General features: G+C 39.6%; 1 protein-coding gene across 1 annotated transcript in view; it reads left to right on the top strand.

Moving 5' to 3' along the window:
- The window catches only part of ZNRF2 (zinc and ring finger 2), a 54,492-nt gene extending 37,814 nt beyond the window's left edge, over positions 1-16,678 (top strand). The window contains exons 3-5 of the mRNA XM_071561193.1: positions 13,319-13,424; positions 14,145-14,222; positions 15,358-16,678. Coding sequence (XP_071417294.1) covers positions 13,319-13,424; positions 14,145-14,202 — 164 coding nt within the window. The 3' untranslated portion in view covers positions 14,203-14,222; positions 15,358-16,678. The remainder of the gene's footprint in view (positions 1-13,318; positions 13,425-14,144; positions 14,223-15,357) is intronic.
- The last annotated feature ends 4,640 nt before the right edge of the window (positions 16,679-21,318 follow it).

Below are 21,318 nucleotides of genomic sequence, written 5' to 3'. Positions count from 1 at the left end.
GTGGTAGCACCTGCTTCAGTGACCCCATTTCAGCCTCAGTCACTGGATGAACTGGGTCAGTCCATGATAGTGTGGAGTTGCAGCACTTTTAGAAGCCATAGTCTCTTATCTTCCCTCCACACCCACAAACTGTCAGCCCTTTGCTGTGGAGTCACAAAAGTAAGCTGTGTGTTTGTAATGGTGTGGCTGTGAAGAAAGCTCATGGAATGGGAACAGTGTAGCTGAGAGGGAAGTGCTTTCAATGTCTGGAGCAGCAGTTCCGAGAACTGCAGACTGCCCCATTTATCATGGTAAAATGTAATCTTGAAGGTTTAGTGGTAGTGGTTGAGCTACCGATACTGTTTATTATTTTACTTTTCACACGGGAGAAGGGAAGGTATAGATTTGTAAAGAAGCTGTGACAGCCTCACTTTCATGGTTCAGGTTGGAGATGCTCAACAGATTATGCTGAATTTTCTGTCTGTAATGAAGTAAAGGTGACATGCTTGGATCCTCCTGGGATGGACACACCACAGAGATCACACCTATTACTGTCTTAAACTTTTCTCTGATTTGTTATGCATGTGACTTGTTTAATGAGCCTTTGAGGAGAAGTATATTTGGTGGGTTATTCTCTGCATAGTCTTCCTTGAGTTAGGCCTAAATCTGCTAGACTGAACTTCCTGTGACAAAGCCATGGCAAATCAGTACTGGCCAAAATAGCTACAATGTCACCTCATGCTTAATTCAGTTCTTGAGAGTGAGACAATTTTTTTTCTCAGTACACTGGAACTGCATTTATATAAATACATACCTGTGCCACCGGAGTATTGTTCATGCAGCACTGCATAAATACAGTAAAGCTTTTGACAGCTGTAGAACAATGCTGCTTGTTTCTGAAATAAATAGAGAAAATGGGATCATTCTTGTGCTGAATAGCTCAAGTTGTTTCTTTTACTTCTAAACTACTCCTTAACCTCAGATACTGCCATTGCCTTGCTGTGGTGCTGCTAAAGTCAAATGACAGTTCTTGTCCTAGAAAACGACAGCAACCCCTGTGAACCAGCGCCGCACAAACATGTGCGGGTGCCGGGAGGGGCGATCCCGCTCGGTGCGGTCCTGCTCGGTGCGGGGTACCCTGCGCGCCGCGCTGTGTGCAGTGTGTGCTCTTACATAAGGCAGCGCAGCGGCGCCGCCGGGCTCGCTCCTGCGCCGTGACTCCGCATCATGTGATGCGGCCAGACAGGAGCTACCTTCCATGCCTTACACTTAATCAGTCTTTAGCTCCGAGAGGTCATTCGGAGGATGTCATAAATCGTGTCTGCAACTGCTGCAGTCTTGTGACTGCTGGGAACTTGGCTCCAGGGGAAGTAGCGTTTCTAGTTTTGTATGGTAATTCTGCAGTTTTTTAAAGCTGATACCTCTAAAACCTAAAGATTTTACTCATTTGCTAGCAGCAACATGCGTTTTTTTTCTTCTTTAAATTGCTCTGTGGAGACAAAACCTTGAAAATACCCCTTATCTTAAAGAAATGTCTTCATTGTCAGGATTTTGAAATAAAACTACTTGAAATCATTAGGTTTTTTAAATAAAATTGCCAAACTACCTCTCACTGAGTATCTGTGTAGGAATTTCATGGTATTTTCTTCCCTAAATTCCTCATTGTTTTGCAGGAACTAATACAGATTATTTTCAGACCAGGATTTTTTTCCCCAAAAAAACTATAGAAGAGTCACTCCTTCTTGCATAGAAACTGCCCCAAGGGCAGATCAATTTGAAAGCTTTACCTGACATGTCATTTGTAATTTATGTTTTTCTTCATATTAAAATCTTGCTTTAAAACCTTCTACCCTTTGATTACTTAAATAGTCTTGTGCTTCTGAGTTGCAGACACAACCCTTCAATGTAGAAAAGGAGTCCATCCAGCTTTTGCAGGGGATTTCAGTGACAAAACAAGCCTAATTTAAGAAACAAGCTGGGTTAAAACAGTGTTAATGTGATAGTCTCACTTCTAATCTGGGGATTATTATCATTGCTTACACAGGGCTAAAGTTTGCTTGTTTCTATTATTTTCAACAAAATCCAGTGATTCTAGACCAGGTTCTAAATTGCCTACTGACATAGATGTGAAATACTAGACTTGCCTGTTGTAGCCTCCCTGGAGGAACCTACTTGCTCCCTGAAGTTTGCTCAACTTTTTCTCACGTGGCTACAGATTTGCTTGGCTGCAGAACTAACCCAAAGTTTTAACACACAGGTGAAACATGAGAACTTCGTTCTTGCCAGATTTAGTGCCGAACTATATTAGCACTTAGGAAACCTTGTTGAAGTTTCCTCATAAAAATATCAACTTCCATTTTAACACTGCACCAACAGCTATCTCTAATTTAAAGCTGTATCAAATTTTCATTGTTTGGACTGTGTTCCCTTCGTGCCCTCCTTCCTTGTGTGGAGTTTCATTAGATAATTTTCATGTAATGTGAGGTATTGGATAGCCTCTGTGTAGCTAAGCAATAATGTAGTATTTATTGATAATTTTTAGTCCATAAATAATGTTTATCTGTTTGGAATCGAGATGGGGGGAGCAATTGTTTCATTAACACTTACCTGGTTTTTTTCCTCCCTAGTTCCAAGGAAGTCTATTTTAATCAATGGCTTTATCAGCTGAAATGCTTTGTAGTCATAATGGTGTCAAATAGTTTTCTGAGCCTGTAAAGTGAAAGAAATTAGGAGAAAAATAAAACTTTAATATGGTTTTAGAAAGATACTGCCAGGTTTGGGCATGTAACTTGGTACAAATACTGGAGAATTGTCTTTGGGGACTTCAGTTTTCTTAAACACATTTCCCATGTTAATCTTTTTGTGTTATTTGCGAATGATCATGATTGCTGAATACTGTTGAGATTATATGGGTGCCTTTTATTTAACTTAAATGCTTTAAAATTTAAAAGAAAGTTTATGGGTGGTTTTTTGTTTTGCTGGGTTTTTTTCCCCTCTTCTTGCAATTAACGGCCCATATACTCAGTGTCTTACTGGGCTAGTAATAACTTGTAGGTATATATTAGCACCAGAAATAGTGTCTCTATGCTTGCTGGAATAAATTATAATAGTGGATAATGGGTTAGTGTAGAGCAGAAAAATGGAAATAACTTTGAAAACTCTGACTCATTAGTTGATGTTATCAGAACCTTTTGCATTCAGACATGTTTTGCATTCCATCTATATGACAGGAATAATTGCATTTAAAATAAGAATAGCTTGTAAAAAGCAATCTGTCTGCTGTGAACACTAAAGGCAGGCAAGTAAAAACTATGCAGTGATTTATATCCCTGTCCCATGAACACACGTTAACACCAGACATTCAGTTTTAACTTGGAGAAGGCTGATCTCAAGCCTGGTGGGAAAAGCACCCTGTGGGCCTGGCACCTGGCACTGGGGTTACCAAGCCAGACTTTACCAGCGCTGAGTTTTGGCACCGCTGTTTTCATTGTGTGCCGCTCAGTAATACATTGTATCTTCCCTAAGAATAGTGTCTTAGTCACACACACCTGTCTTTTCTCCCCTCCTCCTGTTCTGACCTTAGGCGCATGGTTTCATCTTTCATGCCATATTCCTTAGTGGTGCTCCCCATGCATTCATTTTGCATCACATCAAACCAAACTCCTTTGCAAGCTTGTGAAGAAATGAGTCAGTTACTTGGCCAGTGTTAACAGATTGGCACAACTCATTGTGCTCAGGGCACATGTAGGAAGCCTGGAATAGTAACCTGAAAAAGGACAAAGTGAACAAAATGTGGAATCAAATCCCTCATCCAACTTCAAAACAAGTCACCATGAAAGTAACCCATGTTGCCTAGAGTAATAGGACAGCTAACTGCATTTCAGCTGCTTCTCTCCATTCATTCTCTGCCTTTGCTCTTCAGGGACACTTTCGTCCTATCCTTTCCTTCCATGAAGTTTTTTAATGTGTTTGCTTCATCTGCCTTCTGTCAGATGAGAGTCCTCACAGATGTCATTAGGCCAGCATGTCCCCACCACACTGCTGATTCACTGCAGACCATGAAGAATGAAACTTCTTAATTGAAAATCATTTCAATGGCTTCTAACTGTAGTTTCAGTGATGGTGAATTGTTAAAGACTTGCCAGGTAGAAAAACTGTTCTGTAGTCTTTTTGGTTTCCTTTCATATTGGGGAGAAAATAAATATAGCTGCTTAAAAAAAGCTGACAAAGCAGAAGGCATTTCCTAACCTCAGTGGGGATGTTTTTTGTACAGCCTCATCAACATCCTGCACTTGCAAGATCTTAACCAGTTTAGGTCTTTCCTTCAGCTTGATCAGAGACTCATCCTCTGTTGTACCTACTCTGCCACATCCGTGCTCTACCTTACTTACCCAGTTTTTATGAATGCTGTTGGTGATAGCATCCAGTTGTGATTTGGAAAAGTTGCTCATTTTAACAGACTTTCAGCATCTTAGTTAGGTCTTATGATTGTAAAGCTATTATAAGAGATCTGTCTCTACACAGTATATTAAAGGAATTCTTCGTTCTCCTCTCTTGACTACAGAGAGATCTTTTCCTCATGAAATCAGTAACTCAGATTCCCAAGTGATTTACTACCATAAGAAGCTAATATAGATAAATATTATTGGGGTTATATGCCTGGACTGGTTGTGGTGTGGTTGTTGGTTTTGGTTTGGTTTTTTGTTTAGTTTGTTTGGTTTGTTTTAGTGTGATTTGGGGGTTTTGTTTGGGTTTTTATTTGTTGTTTTGGTTTTTTAGACTTTTGGTAAAGAAGTTACGTGCTATGCAAGGCAAGCGGGACTTCAGGCCTCTCCTTTTTCTTGAGTGTACCCTGCTGGGTGACAAAACTTAATCTCTGCTGTTTGGTTCAGCCACCTTTGAAACTGGATCTCTGGATTACAGTCCCAAATTTTCAACAGGCCTCAATTGATTTTTCATGTATCATAGCTTCTTAATTACTAGTACAGATTGGCAGGTATATATAAGTAGTGTTTAAATATTTTGCTTTGTTTTACACCACAAGACAAAAATGATAAAATTTATTTTAGCAAGCACAGAGATACAGTATTTCTGGTGCTAACATATTACTATCCCAGTAAGATACTGAGTATACGGGTCTTGAATTTCAAGAGTAGGAAAAAAACCCCAAACCCCCAAAGATCTGTGTGTCTGTAAAATACACTGGTATTCCTTCTTGCCTGCGTCTGTGAGTTTCCTTCATCCAAGCTCTCCAGCTCCCTGCAAGAAGCAGTCCTCTCTAGGTGCAGCACTCTTTGTCAGCAATGCATGCTGGTTGCCTCTGGCCATTCAATCAACCACTCCTCTTTTTGTAGCATATTTGTGGTGTAAGATCCTCTTTGATGGTAAACTCAGCCTTGAGAAGTGTAAATCATTCTTACCTGATGGGGAGCCAAGGAGGAGGCATTCCCCAGGTGATACTTTGTTGAACTGTTTCCTAAGGTATCTTATTTTGCTGCCGTGTTTCTTGTGAATTTGCCCCTTCACGTGCTGCTTTTAACTCCTGACATTCAAGATTAATACCTGATAACCTGAGAGATCATGTAATAACAATGAAAAACCAAGAAATCAACCTAAAGGCAGGTGCCTTATTCCATGTGCTCCAAAAGCAGCTTTGTTTGAGGCTCAACGTGCTGGGGTACACCATTCATGATGGGGTTTCATGGTAGGGCACTGCTTTGCTACTGCTGCATTCAAGATTTTTTCTCCTGGTCACCTCCTGATGAGACAGTATCTAGAAGTATTAGTTTCTGAAGGGAGAGGAGGAAGCCACAGCATGCCAAGGAAGGCTATCCAAGAACAAGGTACCCCTTGTCATTCAAAACACAAATACTCATCAGTTCAGTTGGAATGGGGCCTTAGTAGGGGATGGGTAAGGCTGGCACACAGTCTATACATCATGTTCTGGAGGACAAGACTATGTATTTGTGGTTTATTTCTGAACAGATAGAGCTTGTTGGCTCGTATGTAGACTAAAACTTAACAGTTTAAGGACATGGTAGTTAGAAATGTGATGAATGGAACTTATCTTTAGAAGTCAGTGCAACAGGAGAAAATTGTTTAGCTATCTTGAGATGATCTAATGTCTAAGGACATCTCAAACTGCAAGCAGACCTATTAACAAAAGTTGGAAAGACTAGCTGTAGCTAAAGTTTCAATCAGATAATTCTGTTGAGAGCAAATGTTGAATCACTGTGGAAATGTATAGTCATTCTGGCAATAAATCTCAAGACAGGAGCACAAGACGTTTCATGTCCAATTGGGCTGATACAATTTATCTTGTATGAATACCTGTTTCACCCCAATGCTGTCTGTCAGAAGTACGAATATGGACTGAGAAAGTTGGTGCACTGATCCTGACAGCATAGGAATGGCTGTGGATGTTGTTGCTTGGAAGCCAGGAACTTTATTTCTCTGACTACTTGGCCTTTTTCCCAAGCCTAGCTTTTCACTGTGTGTCCTGGGATGCAAACTGGACTTTGTCTGAAAGCAAGATATCTTATTTGGACATTGTATTAAAGCTGTGTTATTTAAACTTGGGGTTTAAGTTGTTTTATTGGTTTTTTTCGGAACTGTAGCTTGTGTTGACACTATATATCATACAGTTGTAAATAGATTTCCATGATGGCCCCTGAAGCAAAATCTTTTTATAAAAGAACTGTTTTCCTCAGTGCACAAATCTTTCTCCCCTCTATATTAATTAGCTACCTGGACATATTTGTAGTTAGGTAAACTGGATAGGATTTTATACCCATTTTGCTCCCTAAAATGCATGTCTGTCACTGCTATGTCAGTTTTTATCTCTATTCAACACGAGATGAGTGCTTTTTCTCTACCATACACCTGATCATGATCTTTCTGAACGGGAAGCATCTAGCTGTTTCTCAGAATTCACTTCTGAAAGCTGAGAATGTCCCACAAAATTCTAAATCCACTTCTTCAATGTGGGTTAGCTGAGAAAACAGTTAAACTTCTGCAGCTGCCTGCTGCCTCCTAGCTCAGCCTGCTGCTGCCATACAAGTATTTCCACTTAGGTTTTATTCTGTAAATATTTTTCTTGTGTGACTTTCACTTTGGTTTGTGTGCTACCTCCCTATCAGTTTTGTGTTTTAAGAAGAGATAGCACCAAAGACTGGAATGTTTGCAGGAAGTCTTTTCTGTGGGTATCTGTTTGTATGTAGCTGTCTCGGTCTTGGGCCAACACTGGGCAAGGTGATAGGGAAGGGGAAAACAAAGGGTAGCGCTTGGACTTTTGAGTGGGAAATTGTTGTGGGCTGCCTTGTGGCAAGGGGAGAAGAGTGAGATACCAAACAGCATCCTCCCCAGCAATTCATCAGATGCTTTGTCAGTATTGATGAAGTGTCACATTTCTTCTAGTTGGTAAGATTGTTTTACAGATGTTAAGTTTCTGTGTATTGTGGTGGGAAGGGTTTTTATATTGCTTCAGTTCTAGGTATTACCACAGGAGTCATGCAATGGTGTTTGGGGTTATTGTGCTTGTCAGAAGCGCACAAGAAGTTGCAGCCTTGTTTGATTAGCACAAGGGTATTAGTTTTTTCAGCAGCATATCAGAGAATTTGGATTGAAGTTAAGGAGAGCTGAATACTGAATTCCCACCTGCTCAACTTTGTATGTTGTGACTCCTGAAAACTGCTTAGCTGTGGTACAAGTGAAAACAGTGATGTTAAAAATCTCCTCTCCTCTAGAGGAAGTGGCTTGTATTAGAGCAACAAGAAATATTTTGTCAGGAGCCCACTGCTTCATCTAAAGTTGTGTCCCTTGCTGAGGGCAGTGCAAGTTGAACTTCTGGCTATGAAGGTGTAATCTTCATAGGTGAACCAAGCCAATGGCTTTAGCTGTGCCTTGCTCAGTCTGCTGACTGACCCTGGAGCTGGGAAAGCTGAGTGGCAAAGTAAGTGTCTGTAGTGACAGCTGAATCTTTTTCCTGCTATTGAGAGCTCTGAGCACGCAAGAGTCGCCTGTCCTTCAGGGTGTTTTTCTACCTCAACTTTTGAGCAGCAGTGGATGACTGACCTGGTCATCCAAGAATGATCCCTGGCGAATCAAGAGCATTCCTCTTGTGGCAGGTGGAATATTGAAAGACAGCTGGAATGTCAAGGGAACTGCTTGATCTCCTAGTGCTCAGGAGGGACTGGAAAAAAACAGCTTTTGCTTGCAGCCAGTACCAGTTTGTAAAGACAGTTCCTGAGGTACTTGAGAGAAGCACATCCTGCGTAATAGTTTTCTTTTGTTTCATTGTTTGCTTCTCCAAGGGTAATAAAACCCCATATAAGAAAGCTGTCCATCAGATAGAGGCCAATAATATTAATCTCTTCCTCCTTTCTCCGGTGCCTGCATTGCAACAGTAAATTAAATAAGATGCTGGAGAATAGGAGGAGTGGTAGAAAATACAGGTCTAGAGAGAATGATATTTTGGGGAAAATGAATGTGAAAAGGAAAAAGTGTAGTAGGAATAGCTGGAAAGAAACAGAGGGGGAGAAAATAGATGCAGCAGAAGCCAGAAAGATTTAGTAAATCAAGTCAGTAACATTTAATAAGTGTTTTAATCACATACACATGTTTGCTGGCTACTGAATAGTAAAATACATGTGGAATGTGCAGGTCCTCCTTGACTACTTGTGATAGCAATAAAGGTGGTATCAGTAAAAATGCAGAATAAATTCTGCACTATGGATCAATTTATGCTATATTTGTGAACATATGTGTCGACTTCTAAACATCTAGAGCTCTACATACTTCATGTAAAAGCGAGCAAAGACAGTCTCCAGTACTTTACTAAGACAGCTTTTAGGAATCAGCTTCAAAAAGTAAAGAATGTGTAAGAGATACATGGTCTTATGTACCATTTAATGAAGCTTCATCAATATTTTTTAACCTCCTATGGCTTTTGTTTTACCAGTTTTAGTGCTGATAAGATACCATTCAAAGGATGTTTCATTTAAGTTTCAGTTGTATTCCTGAAAAGGTGGACTTTTGTGGTGCCCTTCACTGTTAAGCTAGTTGTGATGGCAGCTTCCATAGACATTTAAGGTAGAAGAAATAGATTTATTTTGAAAAATGTTTGTACTTGATTAAGTCAGAGGTGTTTCTAACTTGGCATTCTGTTTCCAGTGACTGCCTAGAGATAAATAAAATACTGCAGCTCTAAAGTAATATCTCCTCAAATACTCTCAACATCTCCATGATTTGTGACTTGGTGTTTCTAGAGCCTCAGGTTATATCTGTGTCTTAAAAGGAAAACCAAAAAGCAGTAGCACAGATTTTAGTTACTTATTTCATAAGGTATGTATGGCATGCACTTTTGCAGTTTAAAGACAATTTAATCGCAGACTTTGCCTGTAATCCTTACCATGGCTGAGGCAGTGCCTTTGTAACTGTTGGTTGTATTTTCAAAAGTTCTAGAAAAGGTTTTTAATTGGTAAAGTATGTACAAAATTGCCAGGATGATTGTATTTTAATCCAGTACAACCTATTTTGCTATAAATGCAGGAGTGGAGTAGAATTTAGTTTCCAGTGAATATAAAAGCAGAATTTCAGGAGGGGAAAATGCAGACAACTAGAAGTTAAAACAGTAGTAGTAGTAACCGGGGATAGAAGAGAGGAGGAAGAAGCACTTGAGCAGACTCAGGAGGGAAATGCTATATATACTCTTTTGCCAGATTTCATCTTTGACACCAGTCTTTGGCTAGTGAGTACTTGTTGAAGTAGCTGGGAAGGCGGAGGAGTGTTTACCTCGTATTTGGTGCAAGGCAGATGGGTGTGGGGGTGTGGTATTTGTGTATGGACCCACATGTGGGTGAAATGGAAAATGTGGCCTCTGCTTATTTCCTCTTCCCACTTCCGTTTAGGTAATACACTGATAAAAATGTTTTAATTGTAACATTGATGAAATTTTGGACTGTTTTACTGTTCTTTCCTTTGGGCTGTTTTTTTGTTGTTGTTGTTGTTTATTTCGTTTTGGTTTTGTTTCTTTGTTGGTTTTTTTTAAAGAAAAATAAATAATATGTATCTGCTGAATCACTCTAGTGCAGGAAAAGATGAAAACAAAAAACCTGTTCTGACTGCGATGGTTCTGTGCAAAATGATTTACAGATTTTTCTGTAAGAGATGTTTGAGTCATTGTTAAAAGGCCATTAAACTGACTTCCATCTGATGCCAGTGTTGATACAGGAGAGTGCTGTGTGACACAAGTCCAGATCAAATTCTGACCAGATCCAGGTCTAACAGGATTATTCACTCCTCTTTCTTTATCTGGGATAGATGATCCGAATCACCTAAGTGGTCGAAAGGTAGTCAGACCTGAAGTATCATACATCCATGAAGGATTTGGTTTTGCTGTCATCACTCTACATGTGTAATTAATTATGAGCTTAATTACATAGATTTGGAGTCTGCTAACATGCAGTGCTGGGTTACACGTGGACATTTATAGCACTTGGGTGTTTTATACTCATTCCTTCAGTATTTATGCATGAGAGCCTGGTAGGATTAATAAGGTTAACACAGGAAGGAGGGAATGCTGACTTCTCATTATTCCCAAGAAGAGGAGCATTGAAACCTGTTAGCAAAATCTCCCCTGCAGGGTGGCAGAAGCCCACCGTGTTTCTGGGGCCCAGGCCATGCCAGCTGTCATGGATGTTCACACCAACTCCCTGACATAACTAGGCAGAGCCCAGTGTGCGCCTGTGGCTCTCCCCAGTCAGAAAGCCTGGGGTGAAGCCAAGGAGGGGTGGCAAGTTCTTTGCCAGGGACTTGTGTGATAGGGCCAGTATTGGCAAGAGAGAGAGTACAGGAATACTGGAGGGAAAACAGAAGGAGTGTCAGACCTTGCACCAGGGCTGGTGGGAGATACAAATGTTTAAGTTGGCATCGTGCCCTGATGTTAGCCAAAAGGTGCAGAACATTGTTAAATTGCTCAGTGGGAGTTCAGACCCAAGTGTTGTGCAGTCTGGAAAGTGCAGGATAAGCCAGACTTGTACAATAGAGAATGATGGGACAGCAGTTCACAGGAATGCTTTATGTTATTAACTGTATTTTTATCAGACAGCTTTTTAATTTCTGTTATCAAAGCTTGACTAAATGTTTCTCTCTCTCGAGTGCTGAGAGAGCAAGACTGGGTTTAATACATTGGAGGTATCTTAGTGCCATTTTGTTCTACATACCAGCTGCTGATCTGATAAAGGGACTCCATGGAAAAAAACTACTTTTATTAAGTATGCTTTGTGTACATGATACAGGCTTGAATTATTAATGGTGCTGCTTCCAGCAACCCAACTGTGGGAAGAGAGCAGATCTACCCACAGGACTTTTGGCAAAGTTCTTGTGCAAAGAGGCAGTCTAGGAGGGTAGTGTCTGAGAGCCTCAGGCAAAGATTAATATCTCTGTAAGCAGGACAATGCTGTCTGGGGAGTATTTGCCTCCTGGTGTCAGAGATTAGCATATCTTTTTATTAAAAGAACAAAACAAAACAGAAAAAACTCCCACCCAAAACCAACCGCAAGAAAGTATTTATCCTGAGCACCCTCTTCTGGGCAAGTTGACAGGTAAGAGTTCTTAAAATCTTTTGTGTTGTTTTAAATTAATTTCTCTCTGAAGTATCTCTAATGTTTTCAGAAGCTTACATATAAAATACATTTTAAAAATTTTCTTCATTGTGGTGGATATATATTGTGTATTATTTTGCTTTGAATATTTTTCTTTATAACAGTTCACTTCATGTTAGATATTTTTCACACCTCTTCATGAAGGTGCCACACAAGTGGCACTGGTATTTTTAGCATAACCACTGAATATAGCAGAGACTGAAACAAGCATTGTTTTAGAAACCCAAGCACCTTCAAGACAGCTTGCTGTCATTAAGTGGAAACAATGTAGACCCAATTTCCTTTCACTTTTTCTGCCATGATAGCTTTTTAGTTGTCTGTCATTTTCTGTGTTTGGAAAGCTAGTGATAGGTGTTGGAGCCACTGGAGGGAACAGCAGAGAGCTGCTGAGTTCTCAGTCATACCTGGAAACTGTATTTTCCATAGTCACTTTAGGTGCCTTTTGGTAAAGAAGGGGAAGCTTTTGCCATGAAACTGTGGTAAACATGTAGGCTTCGCTTTGCCAAGTGTGCACCTTTCTGATCTGCCAGAGGTTGCCAGCTTGGTTGCTCTGTGGTCCCGGGCTGGGGTTGCTGTGTGGGCTGTGTGAGGTTGTGTTTAACTGGGACTTTTAATCTGCTTCTGGCAAATGAGGCCTTACATGACCTCCTGTTTTGCTTCTTACTGAGACTGAATTCTGCATCCCACATTCTGGCTGAGAGAAGTGTCCAAGAGACAAGGTTTTTATTAAAAATAATATGTTTTCCCAGAAACTTCTTTGTGAAAGCCAGCTCTTCTGCATTCCTAGTAGCTTACTTTTTTCCTCCTTTGTGAACAGGATTTGGTAATGCTGCAAAAAATTCAGTGTCTCCAGGAGTTTAAGGTCATTGGAGCCATACAGCACTTATCTTTCCCTGATGGAAACCTCCCATTTTTACAGCTAACTGTTGCATACCTTACATTGAGAAAAAGGTAGATGGGATGTAGAACATGCGAATATGGTGAGAAGAGGTTGAACGTGTGAAATACAAGCAAGGCTGGTAAAAGAAAAGCAGATGTATAGAAGAGAAATGGGTAGGAGAGTAGAAAAAACAAATAATAGGCTAAGTGTTTAGAAATTGGAAAGAACTCTACCTAGTTATTTACAGTCCCTTGTCCAGAGAAGTGTTACATTCAGGCTTGAACTTAACCTCTATTTTGAAAACTAAGCATGGGCAAGAAAATACAGCTAAGAAAAACCCACTTAGCATTAGTCCTCAAAGTAGTCCTGAAGGTATTACATACCATCTGTATCAAGAACTCAACTTCTCCAATGTTTAACTCTTGGGATTGGCAAACACAATGTTTGTCTGCTGTGGCAGTGGGGTTCAGAGCCTGTGTGATGCGTTTTGGATCTGCTGGGAGAGTATAAGCTCCAAAGGAACACTGACTGTTGGTTGTGGGTACCCTTTATATTGAGCTATGGCAATGTTGTTCAGGAAGGAATCTGAATCATAGTCATATTTTAATTTGAGCAGCCAAGAGGTATCTCATCATGAACCCTCAGGTAGCTGCTGTGTCACTGATCCTTACCTTGACAGGGCTTTCTGCAGGACAAGAAATACCTTCTTCTGTAGCTGACGTTGATGTTCTGAATAAGGAACATTTTGCTTGTAGTAGTCTGCTTTTTAACCATTAACTTTGTGCTCTTTCCTCAGAGGATGTGCTGAGTAAAGACGCTGGGGAGTGTGCAATATGCCTGGAAGAGCTGCAGCAAGGAGATACTATAGCACGGCTGCCTTGCCTCTGCATATATCATAAAGGGCAAGTATTCCTTAGGATGGATATAAAACTGCAGAAGGTTGCATTTACTGGGTAACTGCTTAAGGGGTGCTTAAAGGAGTATTAAAACTTACTTGCTTTTTACATTTTAAAATAAACAACAGCACAACAACAACATCAACCCTAAAGGTGTTTTTTAAATTAAATCTTTCTGCATCTCCACCAGTGTATTTGAAGTTAATTTTCCCTGCTGTAATCGTCCCATTCTTGCAAAATTACCTGTGTGGGGAAGGAGTTTACATAATGGCTGAAAAGCTTGGATTATATGTGCTCAAGTTTTGTCAAATGCTAATAGATGTGGGCAGGGAGGAGGGGGAATGCTTTTTAAACCTGTTTCATACTTTGTTCTCACAAGTGTCTGTAACTACAGGAAGTAAAACGTCAATGAATCATAAAAGGAAGATGATAGTGTTAGGAGTGAAGTAAGCTGTGTATAAAAGCAGGATAGTAATTAGTAAAATGCTTCCTTAGAAAATTTTAACACTTAGAAAATGTAGTTTTTCAACAGTGTTTAATATTGAAATACTGTTGTGGTTTGGGGTTATTAATTTTTCCAATGCTGTGTGTATATGATATACTTCGTACAATATAAAATCATACTAGTCATTGAAATCATGAGAAACCAATTCATATTCATATCTTACCACTAAATGTTTCTGACATTCATGTCAATTATTTTCATTTTTGTCTTGTATCCAACAGCTGCATAGATGAATGGTTTGAAGTAAATCGATCTTGCCCTGAGCATCCATCAGATTAAGACAAGATTCATGTTTTTAGGTAATACTTATATTTAGACACATACATTTCAACAAGAAATATCTTGATTATCTGAAATAACTCTTTATGCTATTTTTTTTCATTTGTGAATTTACTACTGTGTCTCAGAACTGCAATATTGATCAGAAAGCATTGACATATATTGCAATGTAGGTAAAAGGTTTCTGCATCCTTACATGGCATGGTCTGAAAGGCTGTGCTCCAGTTTTAGTCCTGGAAAGTGGTAAGTCATGCCAATAAAGCTTTAGCATTAACTTTTAATGACTATTTTCCATGGAAATCAAACAAAATTGAAGTAATACAGTTGTGTAATTTTGGATTGTTCCATAAGTTACTGGCATTTTCTGACAGAAAGCTTTCGGAATCATATGAAAAAATGAAACTAAGTATTTTCAAAAGTGCTTTCATGTTAATACATTCCAGAATGTTTAAGGTATATAAGTAAATGAAAAATGTTGACATGTTTCTATCCATCCCATCTCACAGAGGTTCACATTTTTCCAGCTTATGTTTTGTGTTAATGATTGCAGATCTGCAATCAGTGTTAAAAGTTTCAAGGAAAGGTTTATTCTTTCAGTTGACTATCGAAAACTTTATCTCACATTAAGCCTGTAAACATTGCAAAACACACCAACAATCATCACAATTCTTAGAGAAATAGAGGTATCTGAAATTCTGGCTGGTATCTGAGAGTTTGGTTTTGTTGTTATGAGGGGAATTGAAGTCTTCCTCACTGCACTAATTTGTGCATTTATTTTGTGTTGCTTCATGAGTCTGTGTTGGAGGAGTAGCAGAGAAAACCTGAAGGACAATGTCCTGCTACCGGGAGAATTGTTTTAACCTCAGGGCAGTGTTACCCAAAATTAGTAAACAAGCACATTTCCTGTGTTGCCCCCAACTACTGACTTGAGCCAAAACCCGTGTGCTGTTCATGAACACCTTTGTCCCTGCACATGCTCATGGGTGTCTAACCTCATGTTAAATTCTATTTGCTTTTCTCACAGCAGAGATGGTGATAACTGGGGGCTTAGGAAAAAGGGGAAGCAAAACATGGTGATGGTTCTCATGCTGTTAGAGCGTGTTCTGTTCTGGAATAGCTGAGATGATGGCACTTTGTCTTCTGCTTTTCCAACAGCTGCTTCCACTGATCAGAAAACATAGGAGATGTGAGGTTCCCTTGCTGAACACAGCATGCCTGGCTTGAGACTTACAGTTCTTTGTGGCTGAAAAAGGCAAAGATGGACAGTGACATGGAAAAAGCATTGCAGACACCAGTTACTTGCCAGTAGTGCTCAGTATACCAAACACTCATGCAAAGGACACACAGGGATTTTGAAAATGCTGCACATCCTGTAACAATCGACTCCCCACAGACGTTTCTGACGCTATTTTGTACTGAAGGCCAAAGTTCCTAATTTCAGCCCAACTTCTGGTTCTGTGAAGAAGCGAGTTATTGGACATGTTCCTACTGCCTCGACTGGAAGCGGAGATGTTCGATACATGCTGTCTGAGACCCTTGCAGGAGGACAGCCCTGGATTTCAGTGGGAACGTTTTCACCTTCTCGTTGGCTGAAGAATAGTAAATGGCAAACTAAATAAATTCTAATAGTGTGACCTTAATTTACTGAATTCACACCTTGTTTTATGTTCTTCACTTTTTTCAAGAACAGAAAACATAAACTGCTCTGCGTAGGAATACTGAATTTCAAAATTTTGTAACTAAACCTTTGTCACAATGCAGTCCAAAGAGTAAAACTGAGACAGGTAACTTATTTATATTGATCAAGCTATAGAGATGGTTGAAATCTGCACATTGTATTGCTGTTTAAGTGACTAAAATGTCTCTTCTACTGCTTGTGAGTAAAAACTACAAAAAAAATGCAGCAAAGCAAAATCTTAAAGCTATGCAACTTTTTTTAAAATAGGAAAAAGAAAAGAATTACCAATTTTAAGTGCTGCCAGTTAAGGTAATTTGTTTAACGGGTATTTTTTTAAAGATGTTTCAGGTAATTATTTTACTGTACTACTCTCATCTCCAGGCTGCCTCCTGAGGTGTAAATGAATAATGGCAAATGTGGGCACAGTGAGAGGTTTTTATAGGCATGGACGAGATAACATCGAGGTGGGATTTGTGTTTAGTTTTTAAAACATGCACAAGTTCATGTTTCCTTGTTTGAATGTTTTTTTTGATGGGAGGATCTGTAGTACTTTGCATCTAAACCCATGGTCTCTTCTTGTGGAGACCAGCATTTGACAGTGTGGTTTATTTTGGTTTTTGGGTTTCTTTTTTTAATGCATCTGCATTTGTTTATTTATTATTATTTTACTGTATTATATTGGTATAACCAGGGCTCCATGAAACACAGGATGTCTCTGGGTGGGTACACAAAGTAAAACTGTGGATAAATAATAGTTCCCATAAAGTATCACAGTTAAAATAAAAGGAAGAAAAAAGACAGTAAACTGGAACAGATATCAGGGCTTAGAAGCATACTTTTTATATCGAGAATTAATTGTAGTAGTTTCTGAATTTCACAACACAGGGAAGAGTTTATGAATATTTATTAGCAACAGCATTCTTAGTGAGTTTCAATAGTTAAAACAAGTTGCACAACACTTCAAATGTTTTCCTTGTATATAAGTAATTCTGGTTTGCTCTTTTTTGTTTAAGTACACATTTCTCTGTGTTGCTACTGTAATTCATATCAAAAAGGGCAAGGAATAGGAGCAACTGCTGCTGTCTGGAGAACAAGTGCAGTGCATGTTCTTAAACTCTTCCATCTTGCTTGAAGAGCAGTTCTTCCCTGGATAACATTTTCTCCTGAATGTTGCTCTGTAAAATGCCTTTGTTATGCTGCAAATCTAAAGGAGTCCAAACCAGATAATTATCGTGGTTGCCAGTGCAGTTTCTTCATTTCTGGGCTTGCATCACTGGTTTCAGCGGAACCTGTAACTATGGGCCCTGTTGTATTCTCTTTTTCAGTGGGAGCAGAATCATTTTGTCACTTGTTCAATTCTGTAGTCACATCAAATGTACAGTCATTCCCTGTACAGAGCCCTTTTTCAATGAAAATATTTGTGTTGCCTTGTATTATCTTGGGGGGGGGAGGGAGGGGATGATGAATTTAACAGCACCTGTTAAACTCAAATAGTGGTGTTGCCTGCAGGCCCACTTTTCCAATGTTTTAAATTCCTGATATCTTCTGAAAGTAAAGCTTTTGCATTTGCGTTGATTTAATGTTTACTGTTGGCTTCATGCCTACAGAAACTCACCTGTAGTAATGTAAAGGGGGTAGGTAAGTGTTTTTGGTGTCCTGTGCTCTGAGGTCATAGATAGCCTTTGGCTTGGGGGTTAAGTAGGTAAATATTATAAACATAAATCTGTTTACAACTTGAGCTCAGTTTGGGTAGTTTGTGGAAGTAGCTGATTTAAAGACCCAGTGGTTATCACTGTGGTCCCATGTTCAGAAACAGTGTTAGAAAGGCATGCCACAAGCCAATGCACTGATGCAGTTTCACAGGCAAGAGTCCGTCGCTGCTTCCATCAGCACAGTAGAGCAGCAATACCTTGGATTATCTGAGGAACTGATATGAGGTCAGCCTTAGTTTGACATTCTTCGTATCCATAAATCTCTTCTGAAAGTCCATGGGAGGTTTGCTTGTATCAAAACCTGTAATATAGACCAAGCCTAGAATGACCCTGAAAGCATGACAGTGATGCTTGGGTTTGAAAACACCTGTGGAAACTCACCTGGGTAAGCTTTCTGTCACCATTAGTTGGTGATGACCATGCTGTAGGCATAGCTGTAGTCATAGGCAACACCTTCATTTTGAAAACATCCTCACAGGGGTGCTGAGTCATTGTGCTTCAGAAGGGGAAAATAAACACCAAACAAGTCCTGTGTCTTGATCAAGAAATACCACACTTGTCCACAAGAAGCAATAACTTATATGACGGTGCGATATGCTTCTTTGCCTGTAAATATCTTGAGATTGCCAATTCTGTGCTGTTTCAGAGTATTTTCTGTCATCTGGCCTATATCTTCCCCAGGTATGTAAAGGTGTGAAATAATTCCCATACTCAGGTCTGCCATAAACATGCTGCTTGCCAGCAGGGGAAGAGTAGACTCGACACTGTCTTGAAATGTGAGATTTTTCCAAACTTGTAACATACCCATGTCTCTTCAGTAGCAACTTGTGTTTTGAAGTTCATAGTGGAGGTGACTGTGAGTTGGATTGTATATAACCGTATCCTGTACAATACCAAGAGAGTCACACTACCGTTGGCACAGGACACGCTTAGTCCTGTCTCTTAGAAGCCAGTACATCCATAATAACACATCCCTTTTGAAGGAAGTAGCTAATTTTTTTTTCAGTGTGTACATTCAACAATGAGTTTGGTGAGATGGAAAAGCAAAAACATAAAGCACACCACAGAGTTTTGCTATTTTATTTTCAGCAGGAAAAAGACCAAAACCAGATGGTCTTATTTGTAGTCAAGTTAGCTGTCATATTCCAGGATAAGTGTACTGCAGTATTTTGAAATTGAAAACATGTAGGTGACCTACAAAAACCTGGGTGGATACTTGTGACCCTGATTTTTTCCCTGCTCTGCCACCTTTATGATGTAAACGGGGTTTATGACGGAGTCTCAAGATTCATACATTTATCCTACTTCTTCATGTTAGGAGCCTTGGCTTTTTAATGAAGTCTTTGCTGAAAGGCTGGAGAGGTGGTAAAATGGACTTCCAGAAGACTAAAATCTCAGCAAATGTGGGAAAGATAATTTTTATTCAGAAATGTGGATCTTTGGTGGTTTTGGATGGATAATGTCTAATACGTAAGATTTTAGTATGCTGCATTTTCTATGTGCGGGCTTCAGAAACTTGCTCTGTTTCTTCTGTGTTCCACCAAAAGCGAGGAACTTGGCAGTTAAATATTACTAATTTTCTCTACACATATTGGTTTTGATACAGGCTATGATCTCGCAAAGTTTCTGTGGATTTTAGCTGCTTTCCCATTTTGAAATATTCATGTGCAAATTTGGTATTGTTGTTTTTTATCTTCTAATTTTGCTGGGTAGTTGGGAGTTTCTTGCTGAGAGACTACCATATACTCAGGAGTGCAGAAGTGCTACTGTGGGATCTTCCAGCTCACCTTTGCCAGTGGAGGATTATCTCCGTTTTTGATGAGTGCTATATTTTGTGATTTACTTTCCACCCTTCCAAGCTTAAACGCCATTTTAGTATCAATTTCTTTTCTTCCTAGCTGAAGACATGATATATTTTAGGCCATATTCCCTCAGTCTTTGGACAGGCTTTCCACTGGCATCAGCAAAAGTAATATAAGAGGTTGTAACTGGAAGGGGAGGCTTGTTATGGGATTCCTATCCAGCCAAACATGATCTTTTCGTGCAGCTTATACCACTTTTTTGTCATTCAAAATACTCTATGTGAGAAAGTCAAACAAAATTATGTCCAGGATTTGTTTCCTGAATGTAAAACTCATGATGTTTCCTGTTTCTCCCTATAAATTAACCTGCTTCTAAAATAAGGTTGAAGATATTTTTGCCTGTTGGGGGTTAAAAAAATCCAACCCAGTCCTTACTCTCAAATTGCATTTGGTTATCTTACTACACAGTTGTAGGCTGCCTTCCCATGGTGCTGCATTGTGTCCTGTAAAGTCATGTTTCAATTACTACATCAGAGCTGATGATGGGATAAGCTGTAAAATGACCTCACTGTGGGGCATTAATAGTTGCTGAAGATTTGCTCAGGTAACCTACCGTAGGAATATCCTGCACCTGAATAAGGTTGGACTTGGTTCTGGTTTTGATCTAGTAAGTTGCCAGCATAAAAGAAGTGGAAAGCAGCCAGACCACTAGCTGATCTTTCTGGCAGCTGTTAATCTATGTGTGTTTGTTTGAGAGACTTTTGCCCTTGGGTGTGCTTTGGCAAAGATTTTGCAACAACAAATAGGATTTGCTCGATTCTGGCAGAGTTTCAAGTGTAAGTAACCTGACATTGCAAGAACATAATCTGTTGCTGAATCCTGTTCCTCTTGTTTTCCCTCAAATCTATCCCTTTTATTGCTAATTTGTTATGTTTAATAGTAAACATTTCTCAACATGACTGGTCACAACTCTCAAGGTGTGAAATGATAAGAGGAAGAGATATCAAAGCTTGATTCTGTACTCCTGTATATATTAAGATGAAGCTGGAGTATTCGTTACCATACAGTCAAGATTTCTCCCCTAGCTGGTATTGCCAAAGCACTATAACTTTCAAGGGAGAAGGAGGGTGGCTCAGCTGTAGAAAGGGATGCTTTAATGAACTAGTTAAAAACGACTTGTAACAAATTTTAAGAGCTGCAATGTCACACTGACCCTGTGGTGATCCAGCGTTAACCTTATCACTTGATAATGAATCTCATTGTGGCTCTTCCGGAGCCTTTGGCAGGTGCCTGCTGGTAGGGAGCAGTGTGTATTCCCTTTTTTTATATGCCTCTTCCTACAGAGCTAACCCTGCCCACAAGGAGTTAGAGGGAACTCCGGGCTAGCTTCTGAACTCCCACCTGTATGTGCAGTGGTAATGGACAAGATATCTTCCTTCATTACCCAGAGCAGAAATTGGAATGTAATTTGTAACGTCTAATGTTGTTTGTTTGTTTTGTTGGGTTTTTTTTAATTGAGCAGTATGATTGCCAGTTGACTTAAGTTGTTCTAAGGTACTCTTTTCAGTGGTTTGCCAGTACATAATCATGAATGAAAATATTTTTTTATTGATTTTTAGGTTGTATGTTTAACATTCCATTCATGTAAAATATGTACAAATATATGTAATAAATCTTTTGAAGCACAGTTTTCCTCACACTTTCAGGTGGATTTTTTTTTAAGTAGTGAAAGAGGCATTGCTGTGGGACAGAGCTGTATGTCTGTGCTGGAGACCGAGCTGAAGCAGAGGAAGGAAAAGCAATGCATGGTGTAGCGTCACAGCTAGAAAAGCAGCTTGGGATCTCACCTGTCTTCAGTACTAAAGGTAGGAGTGCAGACCCTCTGGGTCAGCCTCTGGCCCTCTCACTCTTCACCTATCCTACA

The sequence above is a fragment of the Pithys albifrons genome, chromosome 7, assembly GCF_047495875.1.
Source record: "Pithys albifrons albifrons isolate INPA30051 chromosome 7, PitAlb_v1, whole genome shotgun sequence".
NCBI classification, from domain to species: Eukaryota; Metazoa; Chordata; class Aves; order Passeriformes; family Thamnophilidae; genus Pithys; species Pithys albifrons.
This window is presented reverse-complemented; position numbering and strand designations above follow the sequence as displayed.